At 49.2% G+C, this 18,903-nt stretch overlaps 1 protein-coding gene across 1 annotated transcript in view; it reads right to left on the minus strand.

Annotated features, from left to right (window-relative positions):
- OCA2 (OCA2 melanosomal transmembrane protein) overlaps positions 1-18,903 on the minus strand; it is a 224,809-nt gene that overhangs the window by 40,251 nt on the left and 165,655 nt on the right. Inside the window, exons 20-22 of the mRNA XM_032259976.1 lie at positions 17,197-17,256; positions 16,506-16,610; positions 3,372-3,465 (exon numbers count right to left, since the gene is read on the minus strand). Coding sequence (XP_032115867.1) covers positions 3,372-3,465; positions 16,506-16,610; positions 17,197-17,256 — 259 coding nt within the window. The remainder of the gene's footprint in view (positions 1-3,371; positions 3,466-16,505; positions 16,611-17,196; positions 17,257-18,903) is intronic.

An 18,903-nucleotide genomic window follows, 5' to 3' on the forward strand; every position in this document is an offset into this window, starting at 1 on the left:
TGTGACAGACAAAATGCTAGATCTAAATTCGGAAGACCTCAGTTGAAGTCTCAAGCCTTCTAAGCTCTGTAAGCTGAGCGAATCACTGACCGTTTCTGTTATATTAACTGAGGTGTTTGTGATAGTCGGGAAAGGAAGATGCCAAACCAGATGGTGTCAGCCGTAGGGTGCATTTGCCTCCTGGTGACAGGTAGTCCCATGTGGAGCAAACTCCACCTCCCGGGTTCAAGCCATTCTCCTGCCTCAGTCTCCCAAGTAGCTGAGACTGCAGGCACATGCCACCTTGCCCAGCTAATTTTCGTATTTTCATAGAGTCAGGGTTTCAACATTTTGGTCAGGCTGGTCTTTAACTCCTGACCTCGTGATCCGCCTGCAGGGCTCTGTGGCACCATCAGGACCTGCTGCCTGCACCCGTGTGCTCTGCCATCCGCCAACAACACACAGGGCCGGCCCACACTCGGGCGGCAGATGCTGCAGGCATCTCCTCACCATGCATCCAGGCATGGCCGTGGCAGGAGGGAGTGCGATCCCCATGAATACTGAGTTTGGTCTCAGGGCCAGGGAAACCATGATCAGAAGCTCCTCCCTCCCCTCACATCACCTGGACTCCACATGGCTTTGGTCTGCCCATCCCTATGAGCTGGGACCAGAAACCCAGCTGCCCATCCCTGCCTGTCATGGCTGGGGCAGAGATGCAGGGAGTCTGCTTCCTCTGTTTATGAGGACCATCGCCACCTTCTCCAGCTTCTCCCGGGTTGGTTGTGGGGTTTGCACAAGAGTAAGAATGTAAGCCTACTATTCAGATGCCAGTGATATTACAGTCACTTATTAAGAGGCTAGCAGGGTTTTCTGGGTATTCCACGTGGCATGGGCTCCACGTGGTGGGGAGGACAAGGCCCCAGGTGTCACTTCCCCAGCTCAAGCCTCCTTCCCAGTTCCCAGTGACGGAGAAGCACATGAACAGCTCTGCCTGTCCTGGCACACTCGGGCCATGCGGCATGGGAGGACGGTGCATGGACCCAGAGGCAGAACAAGGGCAGTTTTCAAAACCATGCCCAGCTCTGCTTTTGATGAACGTTGCACACAAAGAATCAAATATCCAGGGTAACTCCCTGTGCCTGCAGTGTACATTCCACTAAACAGTCCACACTCTCAGAGCTGTGAGAGTTCCCACTTGTCAGAACGCATGTAAATTAACTCTATGCATGGGCATTCCTTTTGGCGAGTTGAAGAGCCACCAGTCCTTCAAGACCTGGATATAACCTAAGGAAACCAGCAGCCTTAGGGTGCGCGTGCCGCCTTGGTCGGTGCCGACGCAGCCGCGTGCCGCCTGGGTTGCCCTCAGCCCCTAGGCTGCTGCAGCACGGTAGCCTTCTTCACCCTCCGCACTCTTTACTTCCTCCTCGCAGGTTTTCGGCCCTGGCGTTGCACCTGCTAGGAATGCCTTGGCTCGTGCACTTGCCACCACCTCTGCTTTCCAGGGAACTCAGGCAAAGCCAGGTTTTTCTGAAGACTTGTTTAAACTGTTCTTAGCTCTTCGTGAAAAGAGCAACCAAAAAGTACTGGGTCAGACCAGTTAAAAAACAATTGTTTCAAAGTATCCAGTGAATCGCGTCCAATTCATAGAGCAAATGACATTTCTAAAACCAGATGAAACCCTCTATTTAAAGTGTTCTTCAGAACGCCGCCCTGGAAGAGTGGGAGGCTGGTGTTTGCCTCATGCGGACAGAGCTTCAGGCTGGGATGGTGAACAGCGCTCTGCAGGTGCACGGCGGTGACGCCTGCATACCTGTCCATCGGCTGTGAGTGTCCCTAATGCCACCGAGCTGTGCACTTACACACAGTTAAGACGGTAAGTTTTATTTACATATATTTTACCGTAATTTCTGTAAAATCCCAAACCTTGAGTCAATGAGAAAGGTCCCTGAGGGAGTAAGCTGCTGTGCCTTTCAATCACCGGAGCTAACAGATTAAAACGATCCCAACACATAATTAAAACATTCATTATTCATTGCATTTCTGCTTCTAAAATCTGCTCAGTTACTAAGTATCTAATCCTATTTTAGGAATTAACCTATAAATGGTACACATTAACATCTCTCCTAGAGAAAGCTCCTCCATATTCATCCTACATGTTCTGGGGAAATCCAAAGTAGCTCAAGATGCCTCTCACTCTGTACGACCTGGCTTCAAACTTCCCTTTCTGCAGAACCTCCTCGGACATCTCAGGTCTCCACTCAGGGCACTCCATCATTACAGGATGTGTCCCTCTATGCCGTAACCTTAGCTGAGGTGACCGTCTTCCCCACTCTACAGCAGGGAGGTGAATTCACTGTCCGGTACAATGTCAGGTGATGGCAGATGCCCAGCAAGTTCAAATGGGCAAAATCCTCACAGGGGATGCATTTCCAGGTATCCTCGGATCCCATTTCTTATTGTTGGTGTTAAATGTAGCTCTGCATTGCTTCCCCGGGACCTGTTCTTAGACGGGTGATTTTAACAGTTCTACACTCTTGGAAGAACTTGAGTCACTGAAGCAGATGAGTTATCTGTCTGCTGCATTACAGAAACTTCACTATGACATTAATCCCCCTTTTCAGCCAAGGAGATAAACTAACCAGAGAGTTATTGATTTAGTAGTCAGAAATCAATCAGAGAACAAAGAAAGCTAAATTATCTAAGCATGCCTGGATATAAGAATAAAAACTTAAAATGTGTCTGATGTGTTGAGCTAAGATTCTTCACAATCTCCCTGCATTCCCAAAGGTGATCAGGCTCTGAGATGTGACAAGGACCCCACCCCACCCCCCCACCCGCTCCCTGCAGGCCCCACAGTTCTCTGCAAGGCGACTGCATCCACAACCCGCAGTCTGGTCACCAGTCTCTCCCAGCGCGCTCTCTGACCCACTTTTCACTGTCTCCAAAGTACAATGCCCACCCCCCGCCCAGAAAAATCCTTTAATCTTTCTTCCCATTCTTAGGTTAGAGTCTCCACTTCTAGCTGACCCACTTGTCCCTCCACTGCTTACGGAGAGAGACAGAGAACAGCAACTGAGAGTGGCTTCTGATTCAAAATCTGTTTCTAATCCCAAGCACAGCCCACACGGCGCAGGATGGGAGCACATCAGCTGTGAGGCATCAGAACCAGGCATCCTCCAGCCACAGGCCTGGGAAGTTGGAGGCAGTTCTGCAGAGAATGGCAAGGAACAGAGTCGCTCTGGAGTTGCTCCGTCACAGCCGAAGACGTGTGTCCACTGGGGAAATCACCCGGACTCTCCTTCATCTGCTTTTGATTTGATACGCCCTAACAGTTGCTTTGGGCTGGACGACAGTGTGGACATGCGCCCCCCACGAGGTCAGCAGCCCCTTACCTCCCAGGCAGGCGCCGAAGGCCAGGGCATACATGAGCGGCGACGCGGGCAGGCCGACCTCAGGGTCGTGGCTCAGGTTCAGGAGCACGGGAATCTGTGGAGGAAAAGGACACTGATGTCACATCCCATGGAAGCTCAGAGTAGCCACCACCCTGTGACTACTTTAGAAGATCCAAATGCTTTCTGAGCATTCAAACTCTAAGGAGCATAGGATTTGTGGACAGACCAAAGCAAACTGTGGAATCCAGGGAAACTTGAGTTTGAACTCATCTGTATGCCACTGATGCCAGCTGCCACCAACTGGTCCTCCTGGTCCTGAGCCTCACCAGCTGTTGCGGCTCTTAAACCGGGTAAAGGCGCAGAGAGTCTAACACAGGGCCTGAGAACACGGCCATCAAAGCAGAGCTCACAGATTTCTGCAGCGGCCATGCTAACTACACGCACGTCATCTTCCTGAATCCTCAAACATCCCTCCAGTGTGCTGTTACTCCTTCAGTTGACAGATGACGAGACCATGATGCAGAGAGGCATGGGAGCACAGACCCTGGACGCAGCCCAGCCAGAACTCACACACAGGTCTCTGATCCCAAACTGCACGCTGGGTGCCCTGTGCTAAGCTACTTCTCACGGCTGCTCCCTGCCAGGCACCCTGAGCCAGCTGACATCCACAGCATGATAAAAGGGATCAGATTCTACAGCCAGGAAGCACCATTCTCTAGCCAGCCATGCCAGTCTCTGGTGCACCTTTCTGACGTTGATACATTCTGCATTATTGTAATCAATGAAACACAGTGGCTGGGAAATTTCTGGAAGAACTTTGTGTTCAAAGGAACAGGGAAGGACAGAGCCATGAAGCCTGCCTCCGGGAGGCTGCAGAGAATGGAGGGCTATGTGGTCCCCGCAGACACCTCAGGGAGCCCACGCTGTGTGAAGGACAGACCCCTGGGCCCGCCACCTCGGACAGTTACCTGTGTCAGCCTCTCTAAAGGAGACGAGCTCCAAGGGTGGCTGACCTGGAAAACATGACACAAGAAAAACACAAACAGAAAGCAGCCCCAGTGCAGAGATGTGAGCGATGGCAATATTACTCGACCCTGAGAATTAGGGGGCAAGAAGGTGGGTGCTTCGTCCCCTGAAGTCGCGAAGAAGATGCCTCAGGGCTCACTTGGGAAGACTCGTCCACTCTGAGCTCCTAGTCGCTGCAGCAGGCTTTTGTGTGTGTGCCCTCGGCAGCATCCGGACGGGGCAGGTGGAGCCTCCTCTCCCTCCGATTCTGGGCTTGGCCAGTGGCTTCCTTTGACCAATGGAAGGTAGGTGGGCTGGACACATCCTGTGTTTCTGCATGCCCCTGTGGAGTATCAGCCTCTTGGCCACAATGGAACACAGAGCCGAGGTGCTGCTGCTGCCCTGGGGAGTCTCCACTGGGAGGACATGTGGAGCAGGGTCTCCCCAGCCCTCACGGAGTCCACACTGGGAAGCTGCAGCCCAGCTGCACACCCACGTGCCTCCACTGTACACAACTCCACAGAGTTGCCTTGTAGGGTCTGAGAAGGAGCCCTTCATATTTGCTGGGTCACAGGGGCATGTTGAAAAGCTCAATTTTTCATTGTCAGTAGCATCAAATATACGCTGGAAGAGAGTAAGTACCATGCTAGGAAAAGCATCTGATTCTGCGTCTGTCAATCTCATGCAGAATCAGAAACTCCTGGCAGTGGGGTGCTCCCATGCAGTCCCTGAGGCACTTTCCAAGCTCGGCTTTGTCTGATGATAAACCCGATCATCACAGAGGCACCTTCAGACTTATGGTTCATTCTTTGTGGGAGTGAGCGGCGTGCAACTTCCCACAAACTCCAGTCATCCAAGAGCAGAGCTAACACACACACGTGGCTGTGAGGCCGTGGTCCCCAGGGGGCTGAGCACCATGCTGTCGGTGCAAAGCCAGCCTCCACCCTGTGGGACTGCACACGCCACCCGGAACAAGGAGACAGAGTCGGAACAACTCAGCACAGGAGGTATCAAGGGAGGAGGCGGCGTCTCCAAGCGTAGGGACCTGAAAATTCCAGCATGTGCTCCTGTGCAATGAGGCCCATCGCCCAAGGCAAGAGAAAACCTGCCTCGGGTTCCAGACTGCATACTCACAAGTGCTAGATCCTGTTACAGGCTGCTTGCTGCAAAAAGTGTACAACATTGCTTTCAAAGCAAGCCTGCTCTGGGGTTTGCAATTCAGATGAGAACCAGCTCCCTATACTCCAAAGTCCAAGCATCTCCTCACAGCTCTGTGGCCTGTCCTCCAGGCCCTGCCTTGCGTGAACTCTCCTTCCCACAACATACATGCAGTGACGGCTTGCTGGCCTCACATTCACCATTTGCCCCTTTAATTCTGTCCTCCATGCCACCAGCCATGACCTTTCTGTCTTCAAAGTCTGCCCGTGCAACTGACCTGACTCTATACCCTTCGATCTGAGGCTCTCTCGCCAGGCTCTCCTCTGCCTCATACTTGATACTGACCTGAGCACCCACTGCCTGCCGCTTCTCTGCAGTTGCCCACGCCCACGTCTCCAGTAGGCACATGGTCACTGTTGCCCTCATGCAGCCTCCTGCTCAGCCCGTAGGAGCCTTGGGCATCTCTCCTCTGAGAGTCTCCCTGAGCTCCCCAATGTGGCTGCCATATTATAACATGCTATGCCCAGAAGTTACTTCCATGATTACATTTAACTCACTTCTCCCTCCTCCACTGGATGGGACCGTGTTGTCTTGTCTGTGCTCATTTATTCTTAATTCTGTCAATAATTATTCATGAATATTCTACTTTGTGTCTGGTTCTGCTCCAGATACAAGGGACAGAAGAGAAGACACAAAAACTCCTGCCCTCACAGAGCTTGCATTACAGTGGCAGAAAGAGAAAATTTTAAAACTAGCAAATGATGGCACAGAAGATCGCAGAGCAGGAAGCTCCAGGAATCCACCTCTGCCTGTAGGATGACTGAACTGGCAGGACCTGCCTGAAGCTACTGCATGAGCTCCCTGCCGCTGCTTTCACGAAGCACCATGAGCTGGGTACTGAAACAACTAGACATTATTGCCGCACGGCTCTGAAGGCGAGGCGTCTGAGCAGGTGCTGGCCTGGGTGTGCTCGCTGACAGCTCTAGGGGAGGGTCCCTCCTTGCCCCTCTGGTGTCTGTGGCAGTCCTGGGTATCCTTGGCTTGTGGGTGCATCACCCCAGCCACACTGGAGCCTTCGCCCTGCCTGTGTCTGTGCCAAAATTTCCCCATTTCGTAAAAACATTGGTCATATTGGATGAGGGCCTAGTGACCTGATTTAAGCTTGATGATCTCTGTAAAGGCCCTATTTTCATATAAGGTTACATCTCAATACCCGGGGTTAGGACCTCAGTGTATCTTTTGGGGAGACAATTCAATTCAGAACAGTAGCTACGTTGGAAGTCCGGCATCTAGTCAAACACTTTCAGCAACTAGGGAAAAGTGATAAGGAGGGTTTTGGTGATTTTTTGGCGTTTTTTTATAGTGGCTGTCATTCTCCACCTCTCTCCCTGTGACGGGAAGCTGTGGGGATGGCAGCTCATGTTTATGATGTGACTTGCTGATATCAGAGCAGGCAGTGACGGCCTTGTCTTTCAAAAACCCAGGTTGTGTATGTTGATGCCCAGCCACTGTTTTGGTCACTGAGGGGCTGGCACAGAGGCTGGCCACTGTTTCAACTCCAAGTGATGAAGCAGCTTCCAGGGAATTTAAAGTGGCAGTAATTATTTCTATGCACACACACACACACACACACACACACACACACATATCTTTTGGAGACCAGAAATTTAAGGAAATGTTGTCAGTCTACTAGTTGACTGTAGAGATAACAGAAGAAAAACTTCAATGACCACACGCTTTTCAAAAAAAGTTTGGAAAAGTCACAAATGAATGGCTCCGGCACTCAACAAGCAAGACTCAGCAGTATCTGAGGAATGGGAGAATTAGATCTCTAGCATTACCACAACATAATATGCAAAATGTCCAGCTCTCAACAAAGAAGATTACACGTCATACAAACAAATGGGAAAGTGTGGCCCATTCACAGGTGAAAAAAAGTGACAGAAATCATCTCTGAAGAGGCCTAGGCATTTGAATTATTAGTCAAAGATGCTAATTCAGCTGTCTTAAAGAGGTTCAATAACTAAAGAGTAACTATAAGGACACATGCACATGAATGTTCATTGCAGCACTGTTTACAATAGCAAAGACCTGGAACCAACTCAAATGCCCATCGACAACAGACTGGACAGGGAAAATGTGGCACATATATACCATGGAATACTATGCAGCCATAAAAAAAGATGAGTTTGTGTCCTTTATAGGGACATGGATGAACCTGGAAACCATCATTCTCAAGCTGACACAAGAACAGAAAACCAAACACTACATGTTCTCACTCATAGGCCAGTGTCGAACAATGAGAACACATGGACACAGGGAGGGGAGCATCACACACTGGGGTTTGTGTGGGGGGACCTAGGGGAGGGACAGTGAGTGGTGGGGAATTGGGGAGGGATGGCATGGGGAGAAATGCCAGTTACAGGTGATGGGGAGAAAGGCAGCAAACCACAGTGCCATGTGTGTACCTATGCAACAATCTTGCATGTTCTTCACATGTACCCCAAAACCTAAAATACAATAAAATACATACTTTTTAAAAATAAAAATAAAATTTCCTGGGTAAAAAAAAAAAAAAAAGTCTGAGATATGCAAAAAAGAAATAAATGGCAGAGTAATTCCTCCCTTATCAGAAATTACATTAATCGTAAATGGATTAAACTCTCCTGTTAAAAATCAGAGACTGGCAGATTGGATAAGAAACAGGATACATCTATATACATTTTGTTAACAAGTGACTCTCTTTAGATACAAGGATACAAACAAGTTAAAAGCAAGAAAAAAATATCTTACATGTAAACAGTAACCAAAATAGAACTGAGGTGGGTACATTATTGTCAGACAAAATAAAATCTAAATAAAAATGGTTACAAAAGACAAAGAATAACATTATATATTTATAAATGATTCAATACAGAAGATATAAGTTATAAACATTTACACACCTAAAAATAGAACCTCAAAATATATGAAACAAAATTTGGCATGGTTGAAGGAGAAATAGAAATTTCTGCTATAAAGATTGGAGACATAAAATATTCCCCAAGATAGACCATATGTAGAGCACAAAACAATTCTCAATAAATTTTTTAAAAGATTAAAATAATACAAGTATCTTTTCTAATTACAATAGAATGAAACTAGAAATCAGTAACAGAAGGAAAAAGAGAAAATGTAAACTAATATTAAACAACCAATGAGTCAAAGAAGAAACTACAAGGAAAATTAGAAAACACCTAAGACTAAGAGAAATGAAAGCACAACACACTAAAACTCGTGAGATTCAATGAAAGCAGTGCTAATAGGAAAATTTATAACTATAAATCCATATAAAAGAAGAAATATCTCAAATAAATAACCTAACTTCACACCTTAAGAAACTATAAAAAGGCAAGCAAACTACACATAAAGCTAGCAGAAGAAGGGAAGTAAGACAGATTAGAGGAGAGATGAATAAGACAAAGAATAGAAAAAACAGAGAAAGTCAATAAAACCAAAAGTTGATTCCTTAAAAGGTTCAACAAAACTGTCAAATTTTTATCTAGATTAACTAAGAAAAAGAGATAGGATACAAATGACTAAAATAAAAAATTAAAGTGGAAATATTATAAGCAATTTTACAAAAATTAAAAGCATTATGAGAATACTATAAACAATTACACACCAACAAATTGTGTAAGCTAAGGGAAATAAATTTCTAGAAATACACAAACTACCAAAATCGACTCATGAAAAAATTGAATATTTAGTTAGATCCTAACTAGTAAGGACATTGAATCAGTAACCAAAAAATTTCCAACAAAGAAAATTCTAGGACCAGATAGCTTGACTGGTGAATTCTACCAAACAATTAAAGAAAAATCGATACCAATATTTCAAAAACTGTTCCAAAAAATGAAGAAGAGGGAACACTCCCTAACTCATTCCATGAGGCCATCATGACCCTGATACTAAGTCAGGCAAACCCACTACAAGAAAAGAAAGCTGCAGGCCAGTGCTCCTGCTGAAATTTGGATGTAGTCTATACCAACATTCTCACAGGAAGAAAGAAACTGAAGGGAGCCGTTGCCTTTACAAACATGAGACCAACAGAAAGTCCCCAGGGCTTGAGAAAAAGAAGGCAAGACCACTTGCAGCGCAGGGAGCAGCACTCAGGAAACAAAAATAAAATAATTGGCAAAGGATAAAAAAGGTTTTCTGTGAGTTAAAGAAATGTGATGAAAGTTAGAAAGGTGCTATTTTTTAAACAAGAATCCCAGGCTGATTTAGCACTTTAAATTGTATGAATGTATAATTTGATTTCAAAGCAAACATTGAACAACCGAGCAGCTCAAAAGAATTACGCATAAGTAAAATGCACAATATGCTTGGTGGTATTAAGTGTTATGGGGAAAAATAAGGCAAAAAGGGAGACAAGGAGGGTGAGCTTGTTGCTTTAGCACTGGGAAGGGGCAATTCTGCAAAACTCAATAAAAGATGAAGGAGCAAGACCAAGCTCTAATGACCTGTGTAAAAAGAATCTCAGACAGAAAGCACAGAAACTGCAAAAGCCTTTATTATGTATTTATTTTAGAGTCAGGGGCACAAGTGCAGGTTAGTTACATGGGTATATCGTGTGATGCTGGGATTTGGACTTCAAATGTTCCTGTCACCCACGCAGTGAGCATAGTACGTGCTCGGTAGTTTTCCAACCCTTGTCCCCATCCCTGTCTCCTCCCTTTTGAAAACTCCATCGTTAGGCGGAGGTTGCGGTGAGCCGAGATCGCGCCATTGCACTCCAGCCTGGGTAACAAGAGCGAAACTCCATCTCAAAAAAAAAAAAAAGAAAAAAGAAAAAAGAAAACTCCATCGTTTATTATTCCCTTCTTTGTGTCCATATGTACCCAATATTTAGCTCCCACTTACAAGTGAGATCATGCAGTATTTGGTTTTCTGTTTCCACATTAATTCGCTTAGGACTATGACCACCAGCTCCGTCCATGTTGCTGCAAGGAACACAACCTCATTGTTTTTATGGCTGTGTGGTATTCCATGGTGTTTATGTACCACGTTTGTTTTATTCAATCCACTATTGATGGGCATCTAGGCTGATTCCATGTCTTTGCTACTGTGAACAGCACAGTGAAGGGCATGCAAATGCACGTGTCTTTTTGGTAGAATTACCAAAAAGACACGTGCATTTGCATGCCCTTCACTGTGCTGTTCCATCTCCTTTGGGTATATACTCAGTAGCAGGCTTGCTAGGTTGAAATCCAAGGAGGCCACTATGGCTGCAGTGAAGTCAGCTAAGAGAAGAGCAATGAGAAGTGAGCTCAGGAAGGAAGCAGCATCCAGGCCTGTGAGATGTGCAGGCCACTGCCAAGACTTTGGGCTGTGGCAGGAAGCCTCCGTGGAGCACAGGCTCCCGGGGCAGGCAAGAGTGGAAACAAAAGGAACAACTTGGAATACTCTGGGAACAGTGCATCTGAAGCTCCTCTTCCACTGTGTGACACCAGGAGGGGACGCGGTCCTTGCTGGGGCTTCAGGGGAAGGGGTGTAGATGCCAAGAATGGATCAGATTCAAAATCTTTGCGGGGAAGCTGACCATGGGGTGTCCAAGAAAGCGAGGGGTCAGCTGGCTCTCAGCCTCAGGGGCTTGAGCAACTGAGAGAATGGAGTCGTGATTTACAACGGTGAGGAAGAGTGGGGAAGGGTGGGATCAGGGTTTCAGCTTGGGACACGGTAAGTCTGTGACACCTGCGATGCCCCAGGAGACAGGCGGAGAGGCAGCCAGATACCCAAAGCTCGGCTCTGGGGAGCAGCCCAGGAGAGGTCTCTGTGGATGGCACTTGGAGTACATGCTCAGACGAGACCCGTGCAGCCGTGAGCCTGGAAAGGGAAGGTGAGAACTAAGTGCAGGGTTCAGGGCCTGGAAGATGGATAGGGCCATGGAAGGAGGCGAGGAGGAGGGCCCTGCATGGGGAGGAGAAGTACCGGGGGCCAAGTGGGGAAAGTTCTGAGGGGTGGCCTCCATGTCATGTCGCTGACCGGCCAGGTTCCAAGGAATCTCTCTCGAGGACAGGTACTGTTCCTTAGTGACCTTGCAGAGAACTATTTCCATGGATTATGGAAGAAAAGCTCAATTGCAGTAAAGCCAAGAAAAAGAGAAGAAGGTTACAATCAGTAGAGGGTGGAAGACAGGCTCCCTTTCAAAGCGTCTGGTTACGGGAAACAGAGGAAGTAGGGGAGCAGCAGGAAGGCCTGGAGACGTGGCAGCAGATGCGGATCCTCCCACGAATGATCAGCAGAGAGTGAAGAATACATGATGAAGGGGGGACAGTGGCATCTGGTCCCGGGCGAAGGGACCGGCCTTCACTGGGAGCCAGACATCCGCCCACACATACCCGGAAGGCAGGCAGGAGGCGCTGGGTGGCCACAGTGTCACTGCTGGGGAAGTGCCCACGAGGTTGCTCTATGTCCTCACAGACATGAAGCAAGGTCGTCAGCCCTGAAGGAGGGCAGCGCCGGAGGCCTGACGGTTCACAAGAGGCAGGCACAGCACACGGCGCCTGAATGGGGGATGCACTGCCCACCTAGTGCCAAAGAACTTTGAAAAAATAATGTAGACCTCCTCAGACATTTTTTTTGACATGGAGTTTCACTCTTTTGCCCAGGCTGGAGTGAGGTGGTGCAATCTTGGCTCATTGCAACCTCTGCTAATTTATTGTGTGTATTTTAGTAGAGATGGGGTTTCACCATGTTGGCCAGGCTGGTTTTGAACTCCTGACCACAGGTGATCCACCCGCCTTGGCCTCCCAGAGTGCTAGGATTACAGGCGTGAGCCACCTCGCCCAGCCTCCTCAGACATTTTAAGTTCATATGTCAAATCTGCAATTCCAGTTTAGAATAGTTCCCAAGGATGTAGCCTATATCGACATTCTTAAACAAAGGCATCCCAACATTCTTTTAAATGCATACTTAAATTCAGATACCAGCATATCATAATTCATCTAGAAATACACCTGAAGCTCCTTTATCGCTGTGTGACCGCCGGAGGGCACATGGTCCTTGCTGCCTGACCTCTGGCCCAGGAAGCACTAACCATCAGCGGGAGGCTGGCAGGGCCGACCTGACAGGTCAGGAAGGAGAGGCCCCTGAGGCTGCCACTACCTGGGCGGCGGCAGAGGTGGCCCAGGCATGTGGCACGCACACAGCAGCGCTGGAGGAGGGCAGAGCCCCGGGGGCATGGGTGAGGGCTGCTGTGGTCAGCTTCTGGCTGTGTGGGACACAGCAACCACCCCGAAGCAGTTCTTGGTGGATGCCCGGGGCAGGGCGTACAAGTGCCTCAGGTAAGCGTGGGGAAGGCTGCACCCTCACCAGGAGTCAGATCTGAGATGGATGGCAGTGAAGCAGCCAAGAGCTACTTATAGCTGGTAGGCACAAGCCCAGCCGACAGGCCTGGCCTAGATCTCCAATGCCAATGTGTGGAGTGGGTCACCCGGCACCCTGTCCCAATGCAGGCTCTGACTCAGGGGTCTGAGCATCTGAGACCCTGCCCCGTTTGAAGCTCCCGGTGCCCAAGCCTCATTTCAGGGCAAAGGGCTGTGTTTTCGATGCAATGCAACCCTTCTCCCCATTCTGGAACTGCTGTCGTGGCCACGCCGTGTCCCTGGAGCCACGCCTCCAAACCCCTCATCATTTTTCACGCCTCCGCCTCTCTGTGCTTTTGTTCTGTACCTGCACGTACGTTCTCACTTGGCTGTGAGCACAGCAACTCAGGCCTGACACTTCGCTCTTCTTCAATTCATTATTCAGTATTTTTTGTTGAACACACTACAGGTTTTAGTTCCAGAAACTATATTTTGTGCTGTGCTTAAATCTCTGAATGTTCTCATAATTTATCATTTGTCGTATTGTGTCTGTGGGACACGGCAAATAATCTTCTCTCACACTACTGGTCCCCTAAATGTGCCAGCTGGATTTTGTGGGGTGTAGCGGCCGGACTGTGGGCCACGGCAGGTGGAAGACCCTGACTTCTGGACCCAGCAGTGTCCCTCTGAGGCTGCTCACACCACCCAGAGGGCACCTGTTGTGCACCCACACAGCCCGCCAGTCCCAGGCTCAGCACCCAGCACATGGGGGAAAGTGGCAGCTTTGCTCCTCCCATTTCTGTTTCTTTAACTCCAGCGCTTCATGAGCTCACACGATGGCAGAGTTGGGACTCAAGCCCACACCCACCTCCTGCAGAACCTGAGCTGCTAATCGTGCCAACAGCTCATGTTATGAAACCTAATTGCAATCTGCCGGGCTGGGTTCGATCCTCCATATAATTCCATTCCTGGATGTTTCAGGATAGGAGGAGTTAAAACAAAAATGAGATCAAGTTTAAAAAATGTTTAAAGCTAAAGCGCAAGTGAAATGCTTTGACTTTCATCCCCTCTGAGAGAGCGCTCTCCTGTGCCGGGTGTCACAGCCAGGATGTCTGCCCTGATACCTCCCGCAGGGCTATGGGATGGGGTGAGGCTGCAGAGAAAGCTGGGAAAGGAGATGCCTGAGAACCTGCCTTCCGCACAGAGGCCGAGTGCCAGCACAGGTAATGATGAGTGCCAACAAGTCAGGTAAAGGAAACCCACAGATTTGCCTGCATAAGTTACCAGTCTTTGAATTCAACATTCAGGACAAGGGTAATAACCTTTTAACTTGAAAGCTGCCTGAGAATTCTTCCTGTTCAAGCAGATGAGGTTGGAAAGTGAAGGTTTAAGTGGAGAAAGACTGCTAGGGAATTCTCAGTCATTATGCTGTTTCTCAGTGGTTCCAACACGGTCTTCAGGGCCCTGCAACAGAGTCCTAGGAACGCCACCTGCAGAGGCCGCTGGCCTAGCGGAGGGCAAGAGGAAGGATGGAGGGGCGGTGGGTGTGAAAGGGCCTTTCCTGTATGGAAATGCTGCTTAAACATCTCCGCACCAAGAGAAGAAATAGGAAGAGAAATATTCTGAACAAACGTGAGCAGAGTTCACCTGCTGCTCTCAGCACACGGCTAACAACGCAAATGCAGCAGAAACAACCCCAAGCTGAAGACACGCTTGGAGAGAAGGCGCCAGCAGAGAAAGGGTGGTTCTGTTTTGTCTCGAGACTCGCTTCCCTGGAATACCGGCCGGAGGCTGCTGAATGCCCTGCACGGCCCAGGCGCCCACAGCTCTCCCCACCTACGTGGTGGCCTGCATTCAGTCACTGGAGGAGGCAAGTGCACGTGCCCCCTCTCTGACCCTTGTTAAGGTTCTACTCATGTTAAAATCCCCTGCAGTGTGGGAAGAGTGTCCTGTGGACATGGCCAACAGGATGTTTTCACATCTGACGGAGGCTGGCGAGGATGCAGGGAAGGCGGGAGCTCTGCTGGCCGGGTGGCAGGAGCCCTGGCAAGGCACCCTGAGTTCACGCTGCACCTGTGGCCTCGGGCAGGCACACCTGTCTCTCCTGATGCATTCCCACGAATGTTCTTTGGTCTCCTTGTCCGTTCCCCAGCTGAACACTGAGTGGGCTCCCAAGTGGGTGCAGAGAGGACCAGATACTCGAAGGGTTTGGTTAGAGCTGACCCTTCAGGTGGTCCAAGAAGCCTGACCTCGTATAGGAGAAGCTCAGACGCCTGAACTCTGTTGGTCTATGTGAGCCAGGCCAGGCCACAAAGCTTTCAGGAAGGCGAGGAGCTGGTACTGCCTTCTCTCTGCAGAGGGACGCATGACTGCAAAGATCTCGGGCCTGAAATGAGACCCGTGGCTGCACACATGCTCTTCCAGTCATACCCTGGGTTCAGAGGGCTCCACAGCTGTGCATTGTAAAGGTCCTCCCAGTCAAGGAGCCCCTCTGTAGGCAGGAAACCCAGATCATCTCCCAAAGAGTCATTTCTATCACTGCATCCGTCAGAGACCAAGCCAGGGAGAGGAAACTGTACACATGAGGTTTTGCTATGAATGGGCTGCCTCACACGATCGGGGGCCTGAACCCTACATCCACCCAGAGGGCAGCCCACCATACCTAGAGGCTGCCACAGGGAAGGCATATCCAGAGAAAGGACCAGCTCCCACCCAGGGAACGTAGAGGGCTGTGGGTTGGTGAGGTTGGCTCCCAGCACAGGGAAGGAGGGAATTGAGAGACACTGCTGCTACCAGTGGCAAAGAAAAGCACTGGCAAAGGCACATGGGCCCAGCACCGTGCGGGAGGTGGCACCACATCACTGAAGATGAGGGTGCGTCTCGAGTGGCAGGCGGTCCAGCAGGAAGGGCTAACAGGTGGGGTCTGCGACTCTGAGGCATGTGGCAAGCCCATCCCCTGCACACTGGGGACTTCACATGTTTGTGGCAGGACCCCGGCGGCTTTTGTGCAAGCCCCTGGGCCTACCCTTACTTTGCCACACCAGGGTTCTCAGTTCCTGCCCTGAGCCAAGCAATCGATGATGGCAGAAGCCACACCAAGAACAGGCTCATCTGCCCAACAAAAGGTCTACGATGTGCAATTCCAGGCCTAGCTGGGGCTCAAGGCCACACAGAGAATGAAAGGCCCTGCCCAGACCAAGCACGAGGAGCCACACAGGCTGATTAGAATAGCTTCCACACTGCAGGGAATAAAGATGGAAGTCTCTGTGTTTTGATGTGTCACAATTTTCGAAGGGAAGGGAAAGGGAGGAAGGGGAGGGGAGGGAGAAAGAACAGCCTTTTCTGGGAGGGGTGGCAGCTCTCAGTGGAGCTGATCCTGAGACCACCAGCCACCACGGGACGTGCTGTCCACAGCAGCTGCAAAGCCTTAGCTCCCAGCCTGCAATCTGGGCTCTCGGTGCTCCCTGCCCAGCTGCCTTGGGCTCTGCCCACATTTTTCCCTCTACACCTGTGAGTGCAGCAAAGAGGCAGGCTTCATCCTCTGCTGCCATAGGAAGGAAGGCTGAGCCCAGGCTATGTCCAGGCTGAAGTTGAGCCCTCAGCATGGAGGCACGTGACTCACCATGGTAGCGGTGAAGGGGATGTTGTCAATGAGGGATGACGCCAGGGCTGAGACCCACACCACCAGGACGATGGCGGCTGTGAGGCGCTGCTCCTCCGGGACCATCTGGAAGGAGGACAATAGCAGCTGACCCTGTGTTCCATCACAGGCACTCAGGGTCAGATCCCACCAGCCATGAGACGCAGAGGGGCTGAGGGTGTTACTCCTTCCTCTTACCTAACATCCCGAGACCAAGGCAGACACAGGAGTGCAAGCCAGGGCCACACCCACACAAGGAGACTCCGCTGGGTTTCTACCGGCAACGCCCAGCTGTGCCCAGGCCTGCCAGCCCCCGGGTGAAAAGGCAGTGACCCCACCCTCATCCATGTCTGGTGGCTGCGCACACTGGTCACATTCAGCTGATGGCCCCGCAGACCCCTGGGGTTGGGATGCCTGCAGCACTCATCAACTGATGCCGGAGTCCACCACGCTTCTTCTCAGACAGGCTTTAACTAAAGGCTAAAATTGCAGGAATCTGTAATTATATATTCTTTGGGAAAAGCCTCCCTTCATCTGTGGGCTGCACAGGATAAAACAGGTTCCCTGCTGTGCCTTTTTACATAATTAATGTGACCTGTTCTTACCAGAACTGTTTTTTCACAAAATCAAAGAACAACGGCTGGAGTACGTTCCATTAGAGCATTTATTTTACCTTTATTAGCAAGGCAGTTTGTTCTCCGACGTATTCTATTAAGTGGAGATGTGCCAACGCCTAGAAGAGAGGATGTGCGGTGAGAATCAGCATAAAACCGAAAATACGTGTAAGACCTAAAAAAACGTCTCAAAAACGAAAAGACGTGAACGTAAGGTCAACCCAGACTCCTACTTCTTATAAAAGATCGAGTCAAATACACAGTCTATAAGTAATTTACTATCATACATGCACAGTGAAGATTTGTGGAGAAAAAGTCCACCAGCAGTGGCAGAAATCCCTCACTGATTAGCACGAATGTCCGTGTTACATTTAAATCTGAACGGAAGGCTCTCTTTGAGACCTGTGTATGGGATACTGTTTAATCATATATACTACTCCATACAGGTCTTTCAAGTAAGGCACATTTCCAACTTCTTTTTAAAGTTAAACATCACAGAGTTTTAAAAGAAGCTTTCAATGTAGCTTTTATAATCTTCAAAGAATGGAAGGAAAAGTCTCTTTAACTGATGCATGTAACTATTTTGACAATACTAGGTAGATTCAGGAAACTGTACCCAGGGAAAGGCAAGAAAGAGTAGGAGAGAGAAGATGAGGTGCAGGGGCCTCCCGCCCAGGCTGCCAGCGTCCCTCACAGGGATGCCCAGAGGCCCGAGAGACCATGACGGGAGGTCACTGGAAGGCAAGACACACGGCTGCTCAGGCACCCAGCGCCTCTCCAGCTGTGGCCTTTTCACTGTGATTCGATCACGCTGAAAGACTGCAAATATTGAAAACATCAGCTTGTCCGTGTTTATTTTATTTATTTAGTTATTTATTTAGAAACAGTCTTGCTCTGTTGCTTAAGCTGGAATACAGTGGTGTGATCTCGGCTCACCACAACCTCCACCTCCTGGGTTCAACTGATTGTCTTGCCTCCTGAGTAGCTGGGACTACAGGCGTGCGCCACCATGCCTGCTAATTTTTGTATTTTTAGTAGAAACAGGGTTTTCCCATGTTGGCCAGGCTGGTCTCGAACTCCTGACCTCAGGTGATCCACCTACTTCAGCCTCCCAAAGTGCTCGGATTACAGGTGTGAGCCACCATGCCCAGCCAGCTTGTCCATGTTTAAATTAAGAACCTCAATCTACATATACAGTTGTTAGCTGACCTTCATTTAAAAGCTATGGAGCCTAAACGTTGGGTCTTCAGTCACATTTCTCCACCAAGTTTGCTTTTATTTCAACTAAGTCATAAGAAGAATATCTTTAGAGGAGGGTTTCTTGCCCTCGCTCTGGTAACTTAGAGCCAGGTCATTCTTTGCTGTGAGGCTGGCCTGTGCATTCTACAATGCTGAGCAACACCCCTGGGCTGGCCCCACCAGATGCCAGCGGCACCTCACCACCACCCACGTGGCAGACAGTCAAACGTGTCTCCAGACACACAGCCACTGTCCTCTGGGGGGGGTTAAGAACCAATGTTCCCTGGGGGGTAAAATCACACCCCATTAAGAACAAGTGTTCCCTGGGGGGTAAAATCACCCACTGTTAAAGAATAATTTATCATAATCCAAATTTTATTAAATGAACTTTAAAACTGAAAAAATATTGAATGTAGCTATACCTTTTATTTTGCTTGATATCATCAGTTGAAAGAAAAAATCAGAGGTCTAAGCCAAATTAAACTGTTCTGCCAAATACCACATAGAGATGGCTCTCTGTGTATATG

Source organism: Sapajus apella, unplaced genomic scaffold (genome assembly GCF_009761245.1).
Source record: "Sapajus apella isolate SASKATOON/1434 unplaced genomic scaffold, GSC_monkey_1.0 scaffold113, whole genome shotgun sequence".
NCBI lineage: Eukaryota > Metazoa > Chordata > Mammalia > Primates > Cebidae > Sapajus > Sapajus apella.